General features: G+C 43.6%; 1 protein-coding gene across 11 annotated transcripts in view; it reads right to left on the bottom strand.

Annotated features, from left to right (window-relative positions):
• Positions 1 to 19,820, bottom strand: part of MAP4K4 (mitogen-activated protein kinase kinase kinase kinase 4) — a 513,631-nt gene that overhangs the window by 217,839 nt on the left and 275,972 nt on the right. For all 11 annotated transcript variants that reach the window (XM_069204415.1, XM_069204417.1, XM_069204419.1 and 8 more), the window contains exons 5-8: positions 8,683 to 8,793; positions 3,477 to 3,567; positions 2,118 to 2,248; positions 447 to 501 (exon numbers count right to left, since the gene is read on the bottom strand). In XM_069204415.1, the coding sequence (XP_069060516.1) occupies positions 447 to 501; positions 2,118 to 2,248; positions 3,477 to 3,567; positions 8,683 to 8,793 (388 nt within the window). The remainder of the gene's footprint in view (positions 1 to 446; positions 502 to 2,117; positions 2,249 to 3,476; positions 3,568 to 8,682; positions 8,794 to 19,820) is intronic.

Raw genomic sequence — 19,820 nt, 5'->3', positions numbered from 1 at the left:
AAATCGTTCATCACATCCACAGAAATCATATTATAAAACCAATAAGAACAACAAGGAAAAATACTAACGCAAGGGCATTTAAGCAATAAAGGTAAGTCAACAAATTCTAATGTGCTAAGAAGTTAGCCCACTAGCTTTATCCAGTAATTAGGGACACCATACTGCAGTCTAATTTTCCTTTTACTAACCACTGTTCCATTTGAGGAAAATCCCATCAGCAGCCCCAGAAGCTAAGGACTGAAGCATTGATAACATGGGTTCTGCAACTAAATGTATACGATGTAGAAGGCAGAATGTTTCATTATGTTACTCTAGTAAAACTACAACTTCTCATCCATCACAAAAAGCCAAAATCCGACAAACTGATTCCATGAAGTATTGCATAAAACTGAAGCCCAGCCTAGGTTCCATGCCAATGTCATGTGAAATAGAAATGAGATACTTACGGGGAGCGCCTTCAGCCATTTCAATAGCTGTTATACCGCAAGACCAGAGGTCACTCTGCAAAATGAAGCACTGTATTAGCAAGAACTCTTCGAAATGGAATGACATCACACATATATAATCAAGTTTCTATACATAAAGAGAAAGCTGAACTCCACCACCACAAAAAAAATAGAAAAATGTTCAGATAACTTCTACAGTCCCAAAGTGGCCATATCCCACAGAACGACTAAGGCGCACTTTTGTTAAAAAGAAGAACATTCTTAGAAATGCGCAGAAAGTTGAGGCTTCAGGGCAGCAAGACACTTAGCATGTTTTGGTCCACATTACTCTGATTTCTGCTTCTAATTAGGTCATTCACCCACTTACTGATCACTAAAAACAAAAGACTAAACTTCGTCATTGTGCTCTGCCTTTGCAACATATATATATTCATGAGTTACTAGATTTTTGACGTCGCCAAGAGCTGAAACACCATAGTCAGAGAAAGCAGAATCATTTTCTCTGAGATTCTCTCAATAAGAGAGGAAGGTGTTTCTTTCCTAAAAATCAAGATGATCTGATTGGTCAGTTCATCTCCTCACCCAACACTTTCACCATTCAGAAAGCCTCCCGACAGACTGTCTGCTCACACATTTGTGCTTGAATCTCAAAATATATGTTGCCAGTATGGACTGTGGAAGCATATCAACCAGGTGACCATTCACGACCTAATTCTTATACTTTCACCGTGTTGTTAGTGTGTACCACACAGAGAACAGCAGATGAGTTCTTATAAACAGCTACAAGGGAAAAGAAATGTTGTTGCTTCATCCTCCAGGTTAGGCACTGATCCCTTAGTGGTGCGCTAGATAATATGCTGGTATGCACACTGAATACACTTGTACCACTGTATATTCTCACAGATAGTGAAACATGTTCTCGCCTCCACAGTGATATATTTCAGGGACAGCACCATAGTAGGATACAAGCACAAATTCATCAGAACACACTATACAGACATTCACAAGAATAATGCCTTAGGGACAAACACTTCACAAAGACTGAATGGTTAGCTTACAACTTCTTCCAAAATCAACTTAGAAAGTTTCTGTATATTTTCATAGCAGGAAATATGTCCAATGAGTCCAAGGACTGATATTTAGCAAACGAAAGTGAGGAAGATCATGGTGCCAGCCTAGCAGGTCCCCTAGCTTTACATTCTTCAGGAAGAGTGACGACTGTAATGTGTTTACTGAAGGAATGTGTATTAGGGCCATTTGGTAACAGCATGCTTGTTCTTATTAGAAGCCTTGCCTTCCACTTCTTGAACTTATCTCTCCCCTGGAGCATTTCCTCTTTCCCATTCTTTTAACTGGATGACTTGTGTTCTTCCACTGCTCTCATGCAGGAAACTTTGTTTTCTTTTCCTTTCAGCATTACATGGGAGAGCATGTTTTCCAGCACTCTCCCTCAAGTGTTACTCCCCTTACCCCACAAACACACAATGTGCTCCACACTGCTCGCTCGTCCCTCCCCACAAGCTGATTTATAGCTTTTCCCATACCTTGTCTCGCTTTTTGCCGCCTCCAGGCCCAGCCTCAAAAGCCACAGTTGCTCATTTGCCCAGTCTGCTGTCCCATTTATGTGCAGTGCTCACCTGGAAAAAGGTTTAAGTTCAACAACATACTTACCCTGTAATCATATGTAGCATCTGGATTCTCATCGCAGGCAATGACTTCAGGTGCCATCCAGTAGGGTGTTCCGATGAAAGTGTTCCTCCTGCCTACCGTCCTGTCCAACTGAGCACTGACACCAAAATCAACTGCAAATAATAAGCAAGACCACCTTAGGATATTCTTTGGCAAAATCTACCAAGTGACCAAAGTCGAGCACAATATTTTCATGCATTGGTGCACAGATGCACAAGACTTTGTGACTAGAAGGTGCTTATAGGTAAACAGTGGAGTCCAGCTCCCTGTCCTTAAAGTACTTGCTCAGCAAGACAGCAACATTCTGGCTGAGAAGAGGTGGCACATTCTATCCCATTAAAAAAGCAAAGAAAATGTTTGCAGATAGCTAGTATATATGGTGATAACCTCCCTCCAAGTAACAACAAACATAGGCTCTAGTCTTGGACTTTTGTGTCTAACTAATGCATGGTTGGTGTTGTAGTCTTGTTTTGTTTGCATTGAACTAAGAACTATTGGAATCCATCATCTGTTGATGAAACATTCTGCACTGGAGACAGTGTGAGTAAGGACCTGGAGTGATGCAGTCAGCCTTCAATTACCACAACATAACATTTCCACTGCCATGGGTTACTATACATGTTATCAGAGCCCACACTGTTAGTCTTGTCTCAAGACTAAGCTGACCATCCAAGCGAGGAAAGCTATCCCAGTAAAACCCCTTTCCTCTGGAAATGCTCAACAGCAAAATAAATAAATAGATAAAATGTAGTTGTGTACTGAGGGACCCATTTATAAATAAGTGTCAAACCTAAATAAAGCCAATATCTTCTGTGTCCATGTTTGGAAGTATGAAAAAAATGCAACTTTTGTCTCTGCTTCAAGGAACCAAGGAAAAAAAGACAATGACGTAGGTCCCCGGTGGAACTGTAAGCAGTAAAGAACCTGTGAGAAAGGGGTCAGTAGGAAGAGGAATGTTGTTGGGAAGGTGAGATGAGAGTAGGTTTGAGGGAAAAGTAGGAGGACCCAAGAATTACCAAATTAAAGCCTAGATGCATCGAAGCTCAGCCAGAACAGACGTGACACGTTTAATTTCAAAGGCAGCATCGAGTGCACCTACATAGTAATAAAGAACTATATTTTAACTTTTACAATGAAAAACAATAATCCTACAACGGGTTGCAAAAAGTAGCAGAGCTAATAAACAATGTAGATGAAACTAGTGGTGCTCGGTTTCTCCTCACTTCGACCACTGGCTCCTTGGGATTAGTGGTTTAGTACTAGATTCGCTTTAGGAATGACAAAAATCAGTATTTTTTTTTTCAACTAAACACTAAAACACTGCAGAACGCTTTTACTTACCAAGCTTCACCTCTGCATTCTCTGTCAGCAAAACATTCTGCCCTTTAATGTCTCGGTGAATCACATGGTGGGCGTGGAGATGCTGCAAACCCTGGTAAAGAGACAACAAGGTGAAAGGTTCTGCTGCATGAAGCGAACCGGCTGCCCTGCTGTCTGGCCTGCCCGATGGACTGTTCCCGGAGCACGCCGTGCCGGACAAAGGGAACCTGACCCAAGGCGGCAGGATGCTTGCAGCAGAACAGCCAATACACGATCAAGTCTAACTGCAAAGACGAAATGGAGTTCAGACTGTGCAGAAAAAGCGAGAAATGTACAGTAAGAAATGTCCAGGTGTCTTATATAGTCGTATTTATAATCAACCTGGATATGATAGTTGAAAGGTGACAAATGTGCATGTTAGGCAAGAAAGGCATCACATCCTAACTCAAATCCAAATGTCATAAGATTACACGAGGCCCTTCTGAAAAGCACGACAGACGCTTCCTAAATTTGTAGCCAGATTCATATGACTGTCAATATAAACGGGCCAGGAAGAATAAACTAACATTTACAAAGCCAATTGCATCAGTCTGTATCTAATGAAAATGCTTCCGTTTTCAGACACATGTCGACAAAGACGTGAAATGCATTATGTCATTTAGCAGTATAGTTTAGCGTGAAATGCGCCCTTGTGTCAATTTTGGTACGTTTTGGGTGTTTGAGTTATTCTCGCATTCTTGAGCTATAATTTAGCCAAGAATTTCAGTGTAATTACACAACTTGCTTAATGGCGCAATTTCAGGTCACATGTGTAATGCAAAATCCCCCAAAACACAACAACATTAAATTTCGCCCGGGCCTACTGCAACATGGAACTCCTAAACCGGCCCATGCACAACGTATCACAGGCCGAAAGGTGATGTTTTCAGAACATACACCAGCATGGCCCTGGGGTTGGATTAACGGTCGCGCAGTAACAACGCTCCACCCCAACCTATGTGGAGGGCTGCCACTCAGCTGTGGGCCTTAGCCCCTAGGGCTGGTAACACTGAAACAATCCTGTACGCTTCTCCAAAGTATTTCTACGCCTGTTTCGTCAGCATCTTCTATGCAATGCCATCATGGAAGGATAGGTTGGTGCTTAAGTGATGAGGACAGAGAGTCAGCGGAGATAGAGAAGAGTGTGAGATTCCCGTTTATCACAAGGGAGCATGGTTTATCACAAGGGAGCATGGTTTATCACAAGGGAGCATGGTTTATCACAAGGGAGCATGGAGCTCCTAGTTTCTGGGTCCCAAGAAGATACCTTCAGGCAGTCAGTCGCTCGGCTAGCTCTTACTTTGTGAGCGGTGCCTGGATCTCAGATTTACGCTGGAGGAGGTTTGAAGCTCCGAATGACAGGACGTGTTGAGCGAGCCAACCCCAAACTCCGTGCAAAGGCTGGAGGGGCAGACCCCGTGGTAATTAGTACTAAGGGGTATCATCAGGATCCCACGTGTGCTGCATTTTGAGCATGATTGACCTTTCTCCGAGAGTAACCGGCGTGAGCAGGTAGGATTGTACCAATACGTGAATGCGATTAATGCACTGTATGCATGGGATTAGGTTTATATATTTGGAATATTTTAGGCATTATTGATGGTTTACTCATTGAGATAATTCACAACAAACCCATGAAGCAGCAATTAAGAAAGTATATATATATATATAAAATTAAAACACAGAATGTGACCACTAGCATTACATCTGTGTAGTCCCCTGATCAGGTACCAATACTGGCACAAATGACCTCATTGGCGATAGTTTTAAATTCGTCCTAAAAAGAGGTGTTGCTTAGTTTACAGGTTTGCAAATTATTTCCCTGTGATGCGCAGAGAACAGGTATAACCAAAGCCAGACTATGTAGGAGGCAAAACGGATGGTCCGTGAGAATTATACTGCAAATAAACAGATAGATGACAAGAAATCATGTCACCGTAGTTCTGTCTGCCAGCAATGGTCAGCATGGCCAATGACAGACAGTTTATCGATTTGAGTGATACCTGCCAGGAGATCGGTAATATTACTATTATTGGAAGCGTAACTGACTTTCTGTATTAGTTGGCACCTGCAAATGGGTTTTAATGGCTGAGCACTAAAATAACCCCAAAATCAGTTGGAGCCACTGGTGAAGATAACATGAAGAAGGGAAGGCTAGCATGCTACACACTCAAAGTTTGTGTAAAAGAAATGAGGAGCCAGGTATAAATACATCGATTCTCCTTTAAGACTTGATGTTTACCAGCAATAACTGATTGAGAAAGAAATATCAACTTGTAATATGACCAGTATTCTGCTCGTTGACGCAGGTATATGAGAGTGTTTAATTGCTTACTGACCAACTGGAGGGAATGAGCTATTTGTCCATCATAAGATATGCACCTAGATTTTTCTGCATTAGGCATAGTTGAGGCACTCTGAGGTCTGTGCGTAGGATTTATCTCGGAGTATCCAAGGAAGAACTGGCGTGCCAGGCCAGGTATCAGGAGACTATGATAAGTCAAATCAGAGCAATTCACAATCTTTACATTCTTCCACGTGTCACTGTGTGCTGCAATGGGGAGGTGCAAGGAAGCAGTGAAGCTGCTGGGTTCTGAGAAAACTGAGGTACAAGCAACCTCTCTTCCATGTACCACCAGAATGAAAGCATGGGCGGCTGAGATACAACCTTAGCCCTGTAGCGCCTCCATCTCTTCTATGACTTCACACCTCGGATCTTCTTGAACAGATCAGTTAAACCACAGAGCACTGGTATTCCTACGCCGATCCCGCACACACATGTTTAAAGTCTACCTTCCCTACACAAACAAGCAGGAAGCGAGCTCAATAACTACCTGTCCCTGGTAGGAGTGTCGCTGGTGTCATGTCCAAAAGCAGACTGGCACTTGGCTCTGGTCATTACTGTCACTCAAGCACAGACCTCCTACGCCTTGTCATGGAATAGATGGGGAGGGTATGCAACACGTGCAGAGAACATCTGCACTTAGTGGCTGGGTGGCAGGGGGTAAGCCAGGAGCCACCTGCTCCTGGTCACAAGTGCAGCAAGGGGGCAGACAGTGTCAGCACAAATCATTCATGTCCTCAAGCTGACGACAGGGGAACCGCTCCCAGAAACCACTTCCCAACTGCTGTGATACTGCATGAAGATGGGGAGGGGTCTTTTACCGGGTGTATTACACCCGCCAGCCAGCCACACCAGTAAATAATGTGAACAACTGGTAGCAGAGACCTGCTGATTGGTGTTTCCTGACCCCACCAACACCCTTCTCCCCCGCCATTATTTTGTTGCCCAATTTAAGAAAAAAAATTAATGTAGGTTATTGTATCCTACACTGCTGTTAAATGGTCATGTTATATTACAAGCTATGCAGAAGGGTTCCATATCCACGATGGGAGATAAGTGGGGACATTAAAAGGGGCCTCCGGCCCCAGAGCTTGTGAGGGCCCGATGTGGCAGGATGAGCCTTGCTTGGGTCTTCCCTCTCAATTTATTGTGAGGCTCATGAGGGGGCCTTGGGCCTATTGTCTGGAGCCTCAGCTCCAAGCTTAATGAGGGGGGCGGGGGCGGCACGGTAGGGCGGCATCTATGGGCCCCCTTATCTTGCTTCATCTCATATTCAGAAAATAAGGAGCCAGAATGGACGAAGTCTGTCAGAACACCTGCCAGGTGGCTACTCTGCCCACAGCCTTGTTGGGGTGGCGAGTCTTGGGGTGCTACCACGGATCAAGACGGAGGAGGACGGGCCCCTGGTTAGGCTGCCCTCCCTCACCCTTGCAGCATTCACACAATGCACTATTGTCTAATTCTGATGGCGCAGAGACGTGAGCAGAACAATGCTGCACCAGAAAGAGCAAGTAATGCATTATCAGGCTGTGATCCAACTAGTTCTGTTGGCTAATGCACCAACTGAAGAAACCACTGCAATCTTCAGGTCACGGTTCATAATTCTCACAAATTCAGTTAGTCTTTTATTTTTTAGAGGACGATACCATATTTTGTATATTTTTTCCTGTTTTCTCTCCGTTTTTTGCCAAAGCTAGTTTGTGTTGGCCACAGCCGCATAAGCTTTTACTTTGTATTTAGTTCATTCATTCTGTTTATATTACGTTTACAACACAGATAGTGAAGCCGCTGAATGGGACAGTTGCTTAGGCGGGGACTGGCCCTTGGCTCTATGGGTTACTGAACTGCGTCCCACTAGAACATCCATTTGTTATGCGTGCCCTCTTCGGTCGGCAGGCAGTTCTCATAAATGTCACACTGTTAGGCAAACCATGAAACAGGGACGTGGCCGTTTGGCTGAATGAGAATGGGGGGCAAACAGTAGTGTTCACATTGAGAAAGTAAGCTGAAGAGAAAAGGATGAGAGGTAAAAATATGGCTAAAGAGATGGGTAGACAGAAGCAAAAAAGAATGGGAGGAGTAAGGAACGGCGAAAGGAAAGAAGGGAAATGTAAAAGGAAAGAAGGAAGACTAGGAGAAAGTTACAGCTGGTGGGTGATAGGGTGGCTAAGTGGGGTGAAACGATGGAGGGTTGAAAAAGAAAAGATGAAGGATTAAAAGAGGGATAGAAGAGTTAAAAGGATCGCTACATGAAAGGGTGAATGGAAGGATGGGCAAATGAATGAATTGATGGATAAAGGGATATTGAAAGGATGGATGTGTGCATAGATTAACAAACATTTTCATGAGTGTATGGATGAAACACAGTATGTATTTTTTATATATATATTTATTTGACCGGATGGGCGGATTGAGGGAAGTATGGCTGGATCGGTGGATGAAAAGGTGAAGGACAGGTGGATGAATGAATAGCTGGAAATTAGTACATGGGCGCAAAAGGATGCGTGGATGGAAGTATGACGGGACCTCTTAAGGAGGGTCAGGTTTGCGCTCCTCACGTGCTGTGTGACTAGAAGGATGGTTCAGGGTTCAAGTGAGATCTATTAATTTTCTGCCTACTCCCTTGATTAAAAATTATATTGCAAGATTTTGTTATTACATTAATGACTTTAGAAACTAACTACTGCAATCGTAACAAACGTTATTACACTAAGCTCTTGCCTGGTAATGTGTTTCTTTTTTTCTTCTTTATTTAACTGTAATACAAATCTTTCCACACAGCATCACCACAAGCACTCCTCACATGATAGTGCTTCAAAGGCGAAACCCACAGTTTCTACTCACCCTGAGGATCTCCCGAGAGATGTAAGCAATCCAGTCTTCTTTCAGAGTGTTCCCCTTTGTGTTTTTCACAAGGTCTGTGATCGAACCCGCGCCACAGAACTCCATAACAAGCTGCAAAGTAGAGAGACATGGCAATGAAAGCCTGGCAACATCTGATGAAACTTGAAGCAAAAGGAAACCAACCAGGACTCCCAGAGCAAGGTAATCATTCTCTTCATACAGGAGGAGCATCGGCTTTCACACACATAGACTCGCATTAATAGCAGGCGAAAGGTGAGAAATTTACATTGTGTACTTAAAAGATGGAAAGAGGAGGAGACACTTCCCTGCGCCGACCTTCTTCACACTGCTCTCATTTACTATGGATTTAATTCTCAAACAAAACAAGCACTAGCAATTCCAATAGATCTCGCCTATACAAGAGCTATTGGCTTTGGAAATGTGGTGTTTTGCAATGTTGTACATCAGTGTGGCTGCTGTTCAGCATGGCTAATAGTGGCATTGTGTGTCAGAGTGGAGTTGGGGGGGGAGTAGAGTGGAGTTGGGGGGGAGTAGAGTGGAGTGGGAGGAGAAGAGTGGAAAGGGGGGGGAGAAGAGTGGAAAAGGGGGGGGGGAGTACAGTGCTGTAGAGCTAGGTGGAGACTAGAGTTCAGTGGCAGAGAGTGTCGTGGAGTGGCGTCAGGTGGATAGAGTTTGAGTGGATTGAGGCAGTGGGTGGATTAGAGTAGGATGGACTGAATACAGTGGGGTGGATTGAATAGAGTGGGGTGAGGTGGATTGGAGTGGTGTGGATTTGAGTGAGGTGGAGTGGGGAAGATTGTTTTGGAGTGAGGCAGGTTACAGTGGGGTAGGTTATTTTGGATTGGAGTGGTGCAGATTTGTTTTGGATTAGAGTGGTGCAGATTGGGGTGGGGCAGATTGTTTTGGACTGGAGTGGGGCAGAGTGTTTTAGATTACAGTAGGGGATATTGAAGTTGAGCAGATTGCTTTGGATTGGAGTAGGCAGACTGTTCTGTATTGGAATGGGCCAGATTGGGGTGGGGCAGATTGTTTTGGATTGGAGTGGGGCAGATCGGAATGGGGTGAATGGACTGGATCAGGGCAGACTGGATTAAGGCAGATTGGAGTGGGACAGATTGTTTTGGATTTGAGTGGGTGAATTGTTCTGGACTGAGTGGGGCGGATTGTTCTGTATTGGAGTGGGACAGATTGTTCTGGATTAGAGTGGGGTGGACTGTTCTAGATTGGAGTGGGGTGGACTGTTCTGGATTGGGGTGGGGTAGATTGCTTTCGACTGAGGTGGAGCAGATTGTTTTGGATAGGGGTGGGGCATACTGGAGTGGGGTAGGGTGGGTGTGGTGACCTGGAGTGGATTGGGGTGTATGTTTTTGAATTGGAGTAGGGCGGACTGGAGTGCAGTGGATTAAAAGCACGATTACGTGTTTAAGTATATTTTCCAAAATTACACATAAGAAAGAAACAATGTTGATTTGCAACATTTAGAAAAAGATAATCGCGATCTTTTGAGAACAGTGCCCACCAGCAAAAACAAAACGTGAGTGAAAAGTGAGAGAAGAAGACTTGAAAAAAAAAAAAAAAAAAACAGGTTAACTATAGAAACACAACTGTGTGATTCGATTTGTCCTGCTGAGCACATTTTTGCCAGTCACACGCCTTCTGTTTGCACGGCACTAGAAGTTAAAAAGAACAAGATACTACCTAAATAACACAGGGAGCAGCAGACAGGCACTGAATAAGTTGAATCCATCAGTGTTTTGTCCCTCCTCCACGGACAGGAATGAAAATGATGATGTGTCTGAAGTGGCCAATTACGAGGCTGTAAATTCACGTTCCTCACAAGCCAACAAACAGTAAGCAACAAGCAGGCTCAAAGCCCTTTTCTAAATACAGCAGCATCTTGCAAGTGATGCACATGTGCTAGCGCATGCTAGCGCAGGCTCAACCCTAAAAGGTAGTAAATTGTAATAATTTTAGTCCAGTTATTACCTTTTTCGAAATTGACAAAAACAAAAATATGGCTCCACAAACCAAGAAAATCATCGATTTATGTGCTTCCACCGAACCAAAAACGTGCAGAATTCTTGAGGGGGTGGAGGATCTAATGTGTGTTTGTGTACCATAGGTGGGAACCATAAGGAAATAGAAGTCCACAGTGGACTCTTCAAACTCAAAGTAGCTAAATTAAATATTTGTCTGTCAACTCTTTACTAGAATCGTGCAGTTCACAATTTTTGCTTACCACCAATGGCTAGGTAGGGGAATGCCCTCACTGATATACTGGCTTTGAAAACTTCTTTAAAAAACGATCACATTCTGTGATGGACAGTTTAGCTGCACTAAACGGTATCATATTGTAATGTCACGGGCCAAAATTTAATCCACGCGTTTAGGGTGTGCCTTTTGTGTACAGCTATCATTCTCAAGATTACTTTACTCATTTAGATTTGATTAATGCCTCAGTTTCGGCTCAATATAAAAACTACAAATAGCTTTTTTAAGAAGCTCGTTATATTTCAGTCGCTACAGGGCCAACTGGTACACTGTATTTTTCAACAAATACACTGCCCACTTATTAAAACTCTACCACTGACTTCTTTTATTATTAACATGTGTTTTTCCAACTTTCCACTGACACATGCCTGGGACATATCTACCATTCAGAGCGTTACTAAGTTAGTTATATTTTATTGATTGCCCCACTAAGGGACCCAATCACAGAATTTAGGGGAGCCACATCTGTGGATCTACAGGTCTGTGAAACCTTGGAAGAGATGGTCTTTTCTTCTGGGTTCACGAAGCTTTGCTTCCTAGGCCTGAAGCACGCTGGGCCAGAGCTAAACTATCAGCGTCTAAAAACGGAGGACAACACCAGAGGGCCATCGATTTCATCACCACCGACACTTTCCACGCACAAGAACTAATACATGTCCTCCAATAACAGGGTATTTACAGCAACTGTGCTGATAAATGCATATTCACTCATTACTACTGTTGAAAGATCAAATTCTAGTTTATTACTACAGTACAGCTAAATTTATTTGAGAACAACCCGTTTTACTGCTTCACAGGTTGCATCTAACAATTACTTTGCGCAGGAAAAAACAGGCCTAATAGTCAGGAGGTTTCTTCAACCTGATGGTATGGTAGTGCACAAATTCAACCTACGGAATCCTGGCTTTGGGTAAATGCATTTTGTCAAACAAGTACACATGAAAAATACCATGGCGTGAACTATATATCTAGTTGTGAAAAGTATAATATGCCATTAGAATTATAGGGTTTAAGGAGGGGAATTGTACTCACTTGAGGCTTCGTTTCTTGGCACCTCTCCACACTCAATGCTGAACTGGTGATAGGGACTGTATTTAGAAAAGGTCAACCTTTCACTGACAAGGCTTTTTTTTGTTATGCTACTAACTGTAGCACCATTTGACAAATCTGCAAAACCACTTTACAAAAGGATGTGCTTCTAATTTAAATTCGGCATGGCAAGATTAGAGAAAATCCACCTTGGTGGAAAAGAAAAGTGGTTTAAAAAGTGATTTCTCATTTTAACTCCCCTAGAAAGTTTTATTCTTTGCTACGGAAAAAATGCTGTGCAGAATTATAGCAAACTTGACATTAAACTAGAACTTTACTCAAGAAGTGCCTTTGCTTGGTTTATTGTAAATACATTCAGTGGTTTTTAAAAGTAGTGTTAAAAAAAAGTATCAAACGGGCTGGAAACGGTTAAAACGTTAGATATATCTGGACCATTAGTCTGCAAATTGTCCTCAATCCCGAATCAGAGGACGTTTTGTTTTGTCACTGTAATTTAAAAAAAACATCAATTTCATTCGACGGGGGACAATTAGCAGTATTACTGTCCAATCCAGTGCTCAATTTACAAAAAGTTAATTAGCAGGGGGAAATGAAATACTACACAAAGTAATGGGGTTCACCTGCAGGAATTTACAATATTACTTGGTAAAAGCATTTTGTGAAGCATCCAAACTCACCCCAATGTCCTACAATGGTGGTAGCTTCCACCCTGCAATAGTTGTATAACACAGTGGCTGCAGGTCCACCGTAGGACAGTGATTTAATAGTGCAGGAAACCCTACGGCAAGAATTCCCTCAGGTGCAAGATCACCGTCTGTGCAGGTAATCGCTAAATGCAGGAACATGGCAGGCCTGGTTCAGCAGTTGTCCGTCTTGTACAGCGATGGCCTACAAGCAATCAGGACGGTCTTTTAACTACGACGGTCATAACATCTTTGTGTTCCGCATGTCAGGAGCAGAAGACAAGGTCCACTGAAAAACCATGGCGGTACCAAAGGGCATGCTGCTACTTAGGAAGCAGTTATTCCTCCAAGCAGTTTGACATATAAACTATGCAGGGAGGCTGGGTAACCCCTCTCAGCTCTGGAAAGTGCCAGTCACACTGCCGAATACAAGGTGGCTTTTTCTGGGTGTTCTACTCTGAGAACACAGCTGGGTTGTTCCTCCTAGAGTGTCTCTCTTCCAGCACGGCCAGGCACTCTATTTCCCTCTCTGACCAGTAAGGCAGGTCTTTAGATGCCAGACAGAAACAGATCTGCTTGGGCAGGTTATGCAGTATTCATGTGGTATTCCCTCATCTCTGGGAGTCTGGTTGTAATAAAGACACCAGTGCTGGATCACAGCCTCTTTTTGAGCACTCTGTGCAGAACTCTTTCTTGTTCAAGAAGAACCTGGAACTGGAATAAAGTGGGTGGTTTTGACACAAGTGCAGATACATGTAAGTGGACACGACTCATTACTCAAAGGGCAATAACACAGTCCCCTTGAGGTCGGGGCTCTAGCAGTTGTGACACAAGTCCCAGGCCCATGCTCTTGCTTATAACGTGCTTGGAGGTTTTTCCCCCGCATTTACTGGTGGCTGCGTTCAGGGAATGCTTATTAACAGGCCGTACTTAAGAGTTCCCCTTTGACTCTAATGAATGAGTCAAAAGTGTCTATGGTGCAGCAGCACTGTTAGCAGCGAACCCCCTGGGCCCAACAGGCCCAGTTGAAATCTTACTTGCTCCTGCAGGACGAAGCAGTTAGTGGTGCAGAGCATGTCCTGAGCACGGACACTCGCATGGTCAGCTACTGCTCTGAGAAGTTGGGCTGCTTGCAGTAGCACCTGGCAGACTCACTGAGTGGCGTGGCCGGTTCTCCCCAGGGATCAGAGAAGCAGCCAGCTTGCAAAGATAGGGTAACTCAATTTCTCCCCAGCATGCAGTTGCGTGTCACTGAAAGGGCAGAGGAAGGGAGGATTAAATTAAAAGAAAAAAACACTTACCTGTCCCACTGCCTTCATCACCGCGCTGCTCCACTCCTCTGCCTGCATGCACAGGCTCCCAAGCCTGCCCTGCGCCAATCCTGACACTGACGCTGCTCATAGCAGCATCAGAATTGGCTGGGAGCGCCCAGCCAGGGCACTCCAAGGGAGCCTGGGAAGGCTCTCTCCAGCACAGCAACACAGAGAGCCCTGTGCACATGTGTGTTTGGCCAGCCCAAGTCGGCCGGCCAAACACACATGAGCTTAAGAGTTCAGCAATCCCCCCTCACACACGCCACCCCCCCTGGCCCCGCCCCTTTCCCCCAAAAACAATAAAAGTTTATTATCGTTTTGGGGGAAAAGGTTTGCAGCTGGTGCTCCTTGGGTGGGTGGGGTGAGTGGGGGACTGGCAATGCTCCTCAAAATAATGTTAGAGGAACTATCATCACATTTAAGTGCCACTTAAAATTTAAAAACTAATCTTTGAACGCTTAAAATTGTCAAGGCATACGCTGGCATTAAATTCTATTTTGGGGAAGACAAACCTTCCTAGGGTACTCATACTTTAAAAATAATGCACCACATATGTGATTTTAAACTTGACACTGCAGAATATGAACACCTAGAGACAAAGGCAGAACTTCTCTAGTGTGCGGATGTCTAGTCAAGTCCACTAACCAGTTGTCAAGAACATTTCAAGCTGTTTAATGGCAGAAGGTTCATGTAACCTTCCACTAGATCAAAAAGTGCCCATTCCTTAGCAACAAGATGCACACCCACCATTTAGTGAAGAACAAGAGCCCTGAGCAATTGTGAATTAGTGTGACACTTTTTTTCTAGCTGATAGATAGGTCAGAGGAACCTTGACAAGAAACTGCTGTACATCTTTCACATCTGCTACGAAAGAGGTGATATGCATCAGGGAGACAGTGGAATTGGAAAACGCCACCAATGATTCTATAGCTTAGGAATTCCTTAGTCGTTCCTGTTCCCCAGCTGAATGCAAGAAGGGTCAGCTGCAAGCTCTGGCCATAAGCTAAGCTGTTTTGGAGAGATATGTAGTCCATCACCAATATGACCATGAGGCGACACCTAAAGTAGAAGCATGAAAAGGATTATTTGAGGAGCCAACAAAAACAATCAACTACTCCAGCAGAGGCTATCGAAAGTCTGTAAAACGTTCTTGTGAAGTGCTGCAGCAAGCAAAGCAAGAAAATTATCCAGATTTTTAAAAAATTGTGCTTCGTGGCATGAATGCAAGGCATGATGTGGAGAGCAGAACACGTTACTTACATTCAGTGACGCTCTTTGTGGTCAATACTATAACTGGAGATTCCTCACCTTGTGAATATTCCCAAGCACCAGACTGGATCTGGAAAACTCAAAAGCTGTGCTCCTACATGTTGGTAGGTATTTTCATAGCTATCCTCAATGAGACCCAGGACTGAGTCAGCAACATCGAGCTCAGATGAAAGGGAGTCTCTGCAAACGAGTCAGGTGTGACGTTGGCAGGTTGATTGAGAACCCCAACAATGTCAAGAGGTTTGCTCTTTGTTAGAGGTGGTCTGCAACTAACTGAGAGGAGCTTGTCTTCAATATCCAGTTGTCCTATCAGAGGATGAATTCTGTCCCCGACCTCCAAAGATGAGCAGTGACACTGCAATCTCCTTTTTGAGCACCTGAGCAGCACTGGTGAGCCCGAAATGGAGAGGGAACTCAAAGTGCTAATGGCCTACATTGAACCGCAGAAAGCATCTATGGGCCTGAGGAACTAGAAAATGTAAATAGGCTTCCTGCAAGTCCAATGCCACCATCCAGTCTCTGTGATCCATGACAGAAGGAACCCGGACCAGGGAAGCGTCATGATTTTGTCTTTGTGCAGGAGATGACAAAGAACCAATAGGGTGAAGGTCTCCATCCTTCTTCAACACAAGAAAGTTGTGTGAATAATATCCAGTATCTACTTCCAAGGATGGTACCCTATCTATGGCTCCTTTGGCCAGAAGAACCTGAACCTCCCGGTGCAATGAATAGCTGGTCTGCTGAAAGCTGCTCCAATGCAGGTGCGGTGATTTGAAATAACTGACAGGACATAGTCAATTTGGACAATTTGAATGACCCACTTTGTCTGATGTAATGCTTTGCCATCCCTGAACGAAGAGGTTGACCCTGCATCCTACTAGATGGCTGTGTGCTGCTAAGGGTGCACCAAAAAAGTTCTGTGGTTGTCAGAGGGGTGGAGGATTTGGCCATACATTTTACCTGATGACCTAGCCGTCTCAGTTAGACCCACTGCCTTGACTTGAAATGGCTGGGAGACCTGTGGTGCAGTGGCTGGTCCTGATGCTGTTGATAGGCCAAGCCTCTGGCAAATGCCAGGAAAGGGTGACACTGTCAGGGGTTGGGTGGGCAGGGGGCTTGCCACTCTGGTATTGAAAGGTCCAATGAGAAACCTATGGATAGGACCCCCTCAAAATGCTCCAGGCCAGAGCTGCCTTTTACCCAAATACGTCTATTAAGGACTGTCAAACTAAACCATGCATAGCATCGGAGTAACACTTGGCCCAATAGCCCTTCCTAGACATTGAGTGGAGTCTAGGCCAGAGCACATGATAAACGTGGCCGTATCATGGCCACCCTGAATAGTTTAAGACAACAAAGCCCGTAAGGCTTCTGGGACTCCTGATAAGATATCATCAACCATGTCCCAAAGTATTTGGGTGTCACATCTAAGGTGGCAACTAGCGCTGACCAACCTGAAGGCAAGGCTGGTCAATATTAATGTAAAGTAAGTTCATATATTTATGTTAAATGTAGAACAAAAAAATGCTACAGCACTATTAACTGAACTTTGAATTCAATATTTAATTTATTTAAATATATTAAATGAAATTGTTTTACCTTTTCATTAAAAAACACCTTAAGTAAAAAAAAACTATATTTATGCACTAACTTAAAGTGTATACAATTAAAAGTAATTTATTTTAATAAAAGAGTGGTACTTAAATGTATAAATTAACAAAATGTTAATAAATTGACTTTAAAAAAAAAAATGTATATCGCTAAATATTTTAAATAAATTAATGTAATTTAACATTTCCCTCTAGGATTTAATTTTAAGTCTCAGCCACCATTATTTTCTGTGCGAGGTGGTTGCAGTATCAGTGGTTGGCTATGTGTGGTGCAGGACTTATTACTGCTCCTTTATAGCAGTAGTAAATATGCACTTGCAAAATTTACTCTACCTACTTTTTTAGTGGAAGGGGTCATGCAAGTCTACACTTATGAGAAACTCATGTACACTGAGATTTTGTGACTAGCCCAAAGTAGTAAAGTTATTCAAAAGTGTAAGAGTAGATTTACTACTAGTAATTGTACATACGTATATTTAACTCGTGATTAGGCTTTGAAATCCTCATATTGTTCTCAACAGGTATTTCAAAGAAAATGGCCAAGCATGTCTATCAGCAAGACCTAACATTCTAAACAGAGGATGGCATTGAGAGTTATCGTGGCGATTGAGGATGAATGCTCCTCAAGGCTTAGAGGAACACGCATTAGCAAAGCTAAAAGGTTTGACGTCCATATGCGAGCACTGAGCAAAACAATGTAAAAAATGCCTACTGCAGAGCATGACAATTTAAATATCAAAGAACTCCACTGCGGGTATAATGCATAGATGAGAAAAGGGATTAAAAGTGATGGAAGAGTGTTATTTCCAGATGTAAAACAGTCTCTCATCCATTCCAGAGGAGGTGGACAGATACACCCAAAAGACAGTAGACAGTGAGACCACAATTCTCCTGGATTCTGGTCCAAGATGTGATTGATAGTGTCTCAGGCCAATGACTGAAGATTCCGGAGTCAAAGAAGCCAATGGGTGGAGGCTGACACAAAGCTGCTTAAAGAATTGAATACAATAGGTTAGCAAAGACTGGTGCATGTACCAATGCACGTTCAACCTAAAAGCAGGAGTAAAGAACGGTATGCAGGTATGCACAGGGGAATGAGGTGTTCTCAAAGATTACTAGAATAATATGACCTGGCAGATGAGTATGGTCACAATAACAGCTGCTCACACAAAAAACACCCTTACAAAATTTTAAAACATTGTGTTCTGAAACAGCAATTTAAATACTTTCAACTGCGGCAGCAAGGAACCGCACTAGCTGGTAAAGGGAGAGAACGACAACAGAGTAAACGGAGGACGACTAATTAAAAATAATGTCATGCCTTTTCTGGGTATCAGAATGGACTGTCTGATTAGCCTTGTTACAGCGTTCTCATTTATCCCCTTCTCCAGTGGGACTCTGGCGTTGCACGAGCTCAGGAAGCCTACAAGGAAACTCATGGCAAAAAATGCAAAACATTTCAATGTTTTACAGCGTTGTTGTAACAACAATGTTAATTTAATAAACTCCAAGTCGATGGGCAGGTGAAACAGCTTGTGGCTTGCTGATCAACTGACAAGAAGGGTTTTCACTACGAGATAACATTAACTTTTTCGGTCAGTATCACTAAAATGTAAAGATATAACGAATTGATACTGCTAAAATGCAGACCGTGAATCGGCATTGTGGTCAGGGGCAGCTCCTCTGCAATGGCGAAGGAGTGTTGCCCACTGGCTCAGAGCCAGCAGCTGAAAAATAAAACTATATTTGATTATCGTTTTATCTTTCAATTGCTGACTCAGCTGGCATGTGCAGGGAGGGGCTGGGCTATGGGAGGAGGAGTGAGTGCACCTAACTGCGCATGTCCGTTTGGCCGGCCATCTTACGCCAGCCAAGCTGACATGCGCACTCAGGTTTCTCCAACCCAGTTGTGTTGCACAGCCTGGTTAGAGAGACTGAACAGACTCCTAATGCAGACCAAGCCGCTTAGACCAATTCTGGTGCTGCTCTCATGCTAGGTATAGCATGAGAGCAGTGCCAGGACTGTATGGGAAGCCAGTGCTGGTGCCCCTGGGACTGCTGGGACACCATCACCATCGGGAGAGCAGCTAGGCAGCCAGCTGTGTTAGTGGCGGACAGGTAAGTTTGTTTTATTCTTATTTTTAATTTTATTGTGTGCCCTCTCCCCACCTTGAGATATTGGTGGACGCCACTGATCATGGTCACGCTTTAAACTTCAAGGTGAATCTGAAACTGCAGCACATTAGAAGGTTTACAGCAGCTGTTCTTAACCTTATGACCTCTGTGGACCCCCCACTGAATCATTAATGAAATCCGGGGACCTCATCTGAGTCATTTATAGGACGCCGGGGTTTATAGGTATTGTGTTCACCATACTGAATCAATGATAATCCTTTAGTTACATCTACTCTACAACGTGAAGTGGCGGTGCAAACTGACGGAACGGAAAATTTGCAATGGGAAAGAGCTTCCATTTGAAGCATTGGCAAAGGCAGTAGGCCTCGCTGGTAAAGGTAAAGTAGGTAAAGCGCTGGTTAATTGATTCATTTGATACTTTGATGCATATTGATATTCCCAAAATGAGTACTCCAAGAAAATTAAGGGAGAGGCGTATTCGTTGCTAGTACCTAGTCAGCATGCAACCAAGTCAGTGTAACTGTTTTCCACTTTATTTTATTTATGGAGAAAAAAAAACATCAAGCCACTAGCAAGCCGCCTTTTGGTCATTTCTGTGACTGGTGCGTTTTACACTCATCGAGGTGCTACGTTCAAGCTCGGTTACATGTACGACCTCTTCTGGCTATAAAGCTGGAACGAGGGCTGCCTTGGTGCAACACAACTTTCCTAAGCGATTATAAATGCGAAATGATGTCAGTGATGTGGTAGTTAATACGTCACTTACCCTAAAAGACCATTACCTG

The sequence above is a fragment of the Pleurodeles waltl genome, chromosome 8 (assembly GCF_031143425.1).
Source record: "Pleurodeles waltl isolate 20211129_DDA chromosome 8, aPleWal1.hap1.20221129, whole genome shotgun sequence".
In the NCBI taxonomy this organism is placed as follows: Eukaryota; Metazoa; Chordata; class Amphibia; order Caudata; family Salamandridae; genus Pleurodeles; species Pleurodeles waltl.
This window is presented reverse-complemented; position numbering and strand designations above follow the sequence as displayed.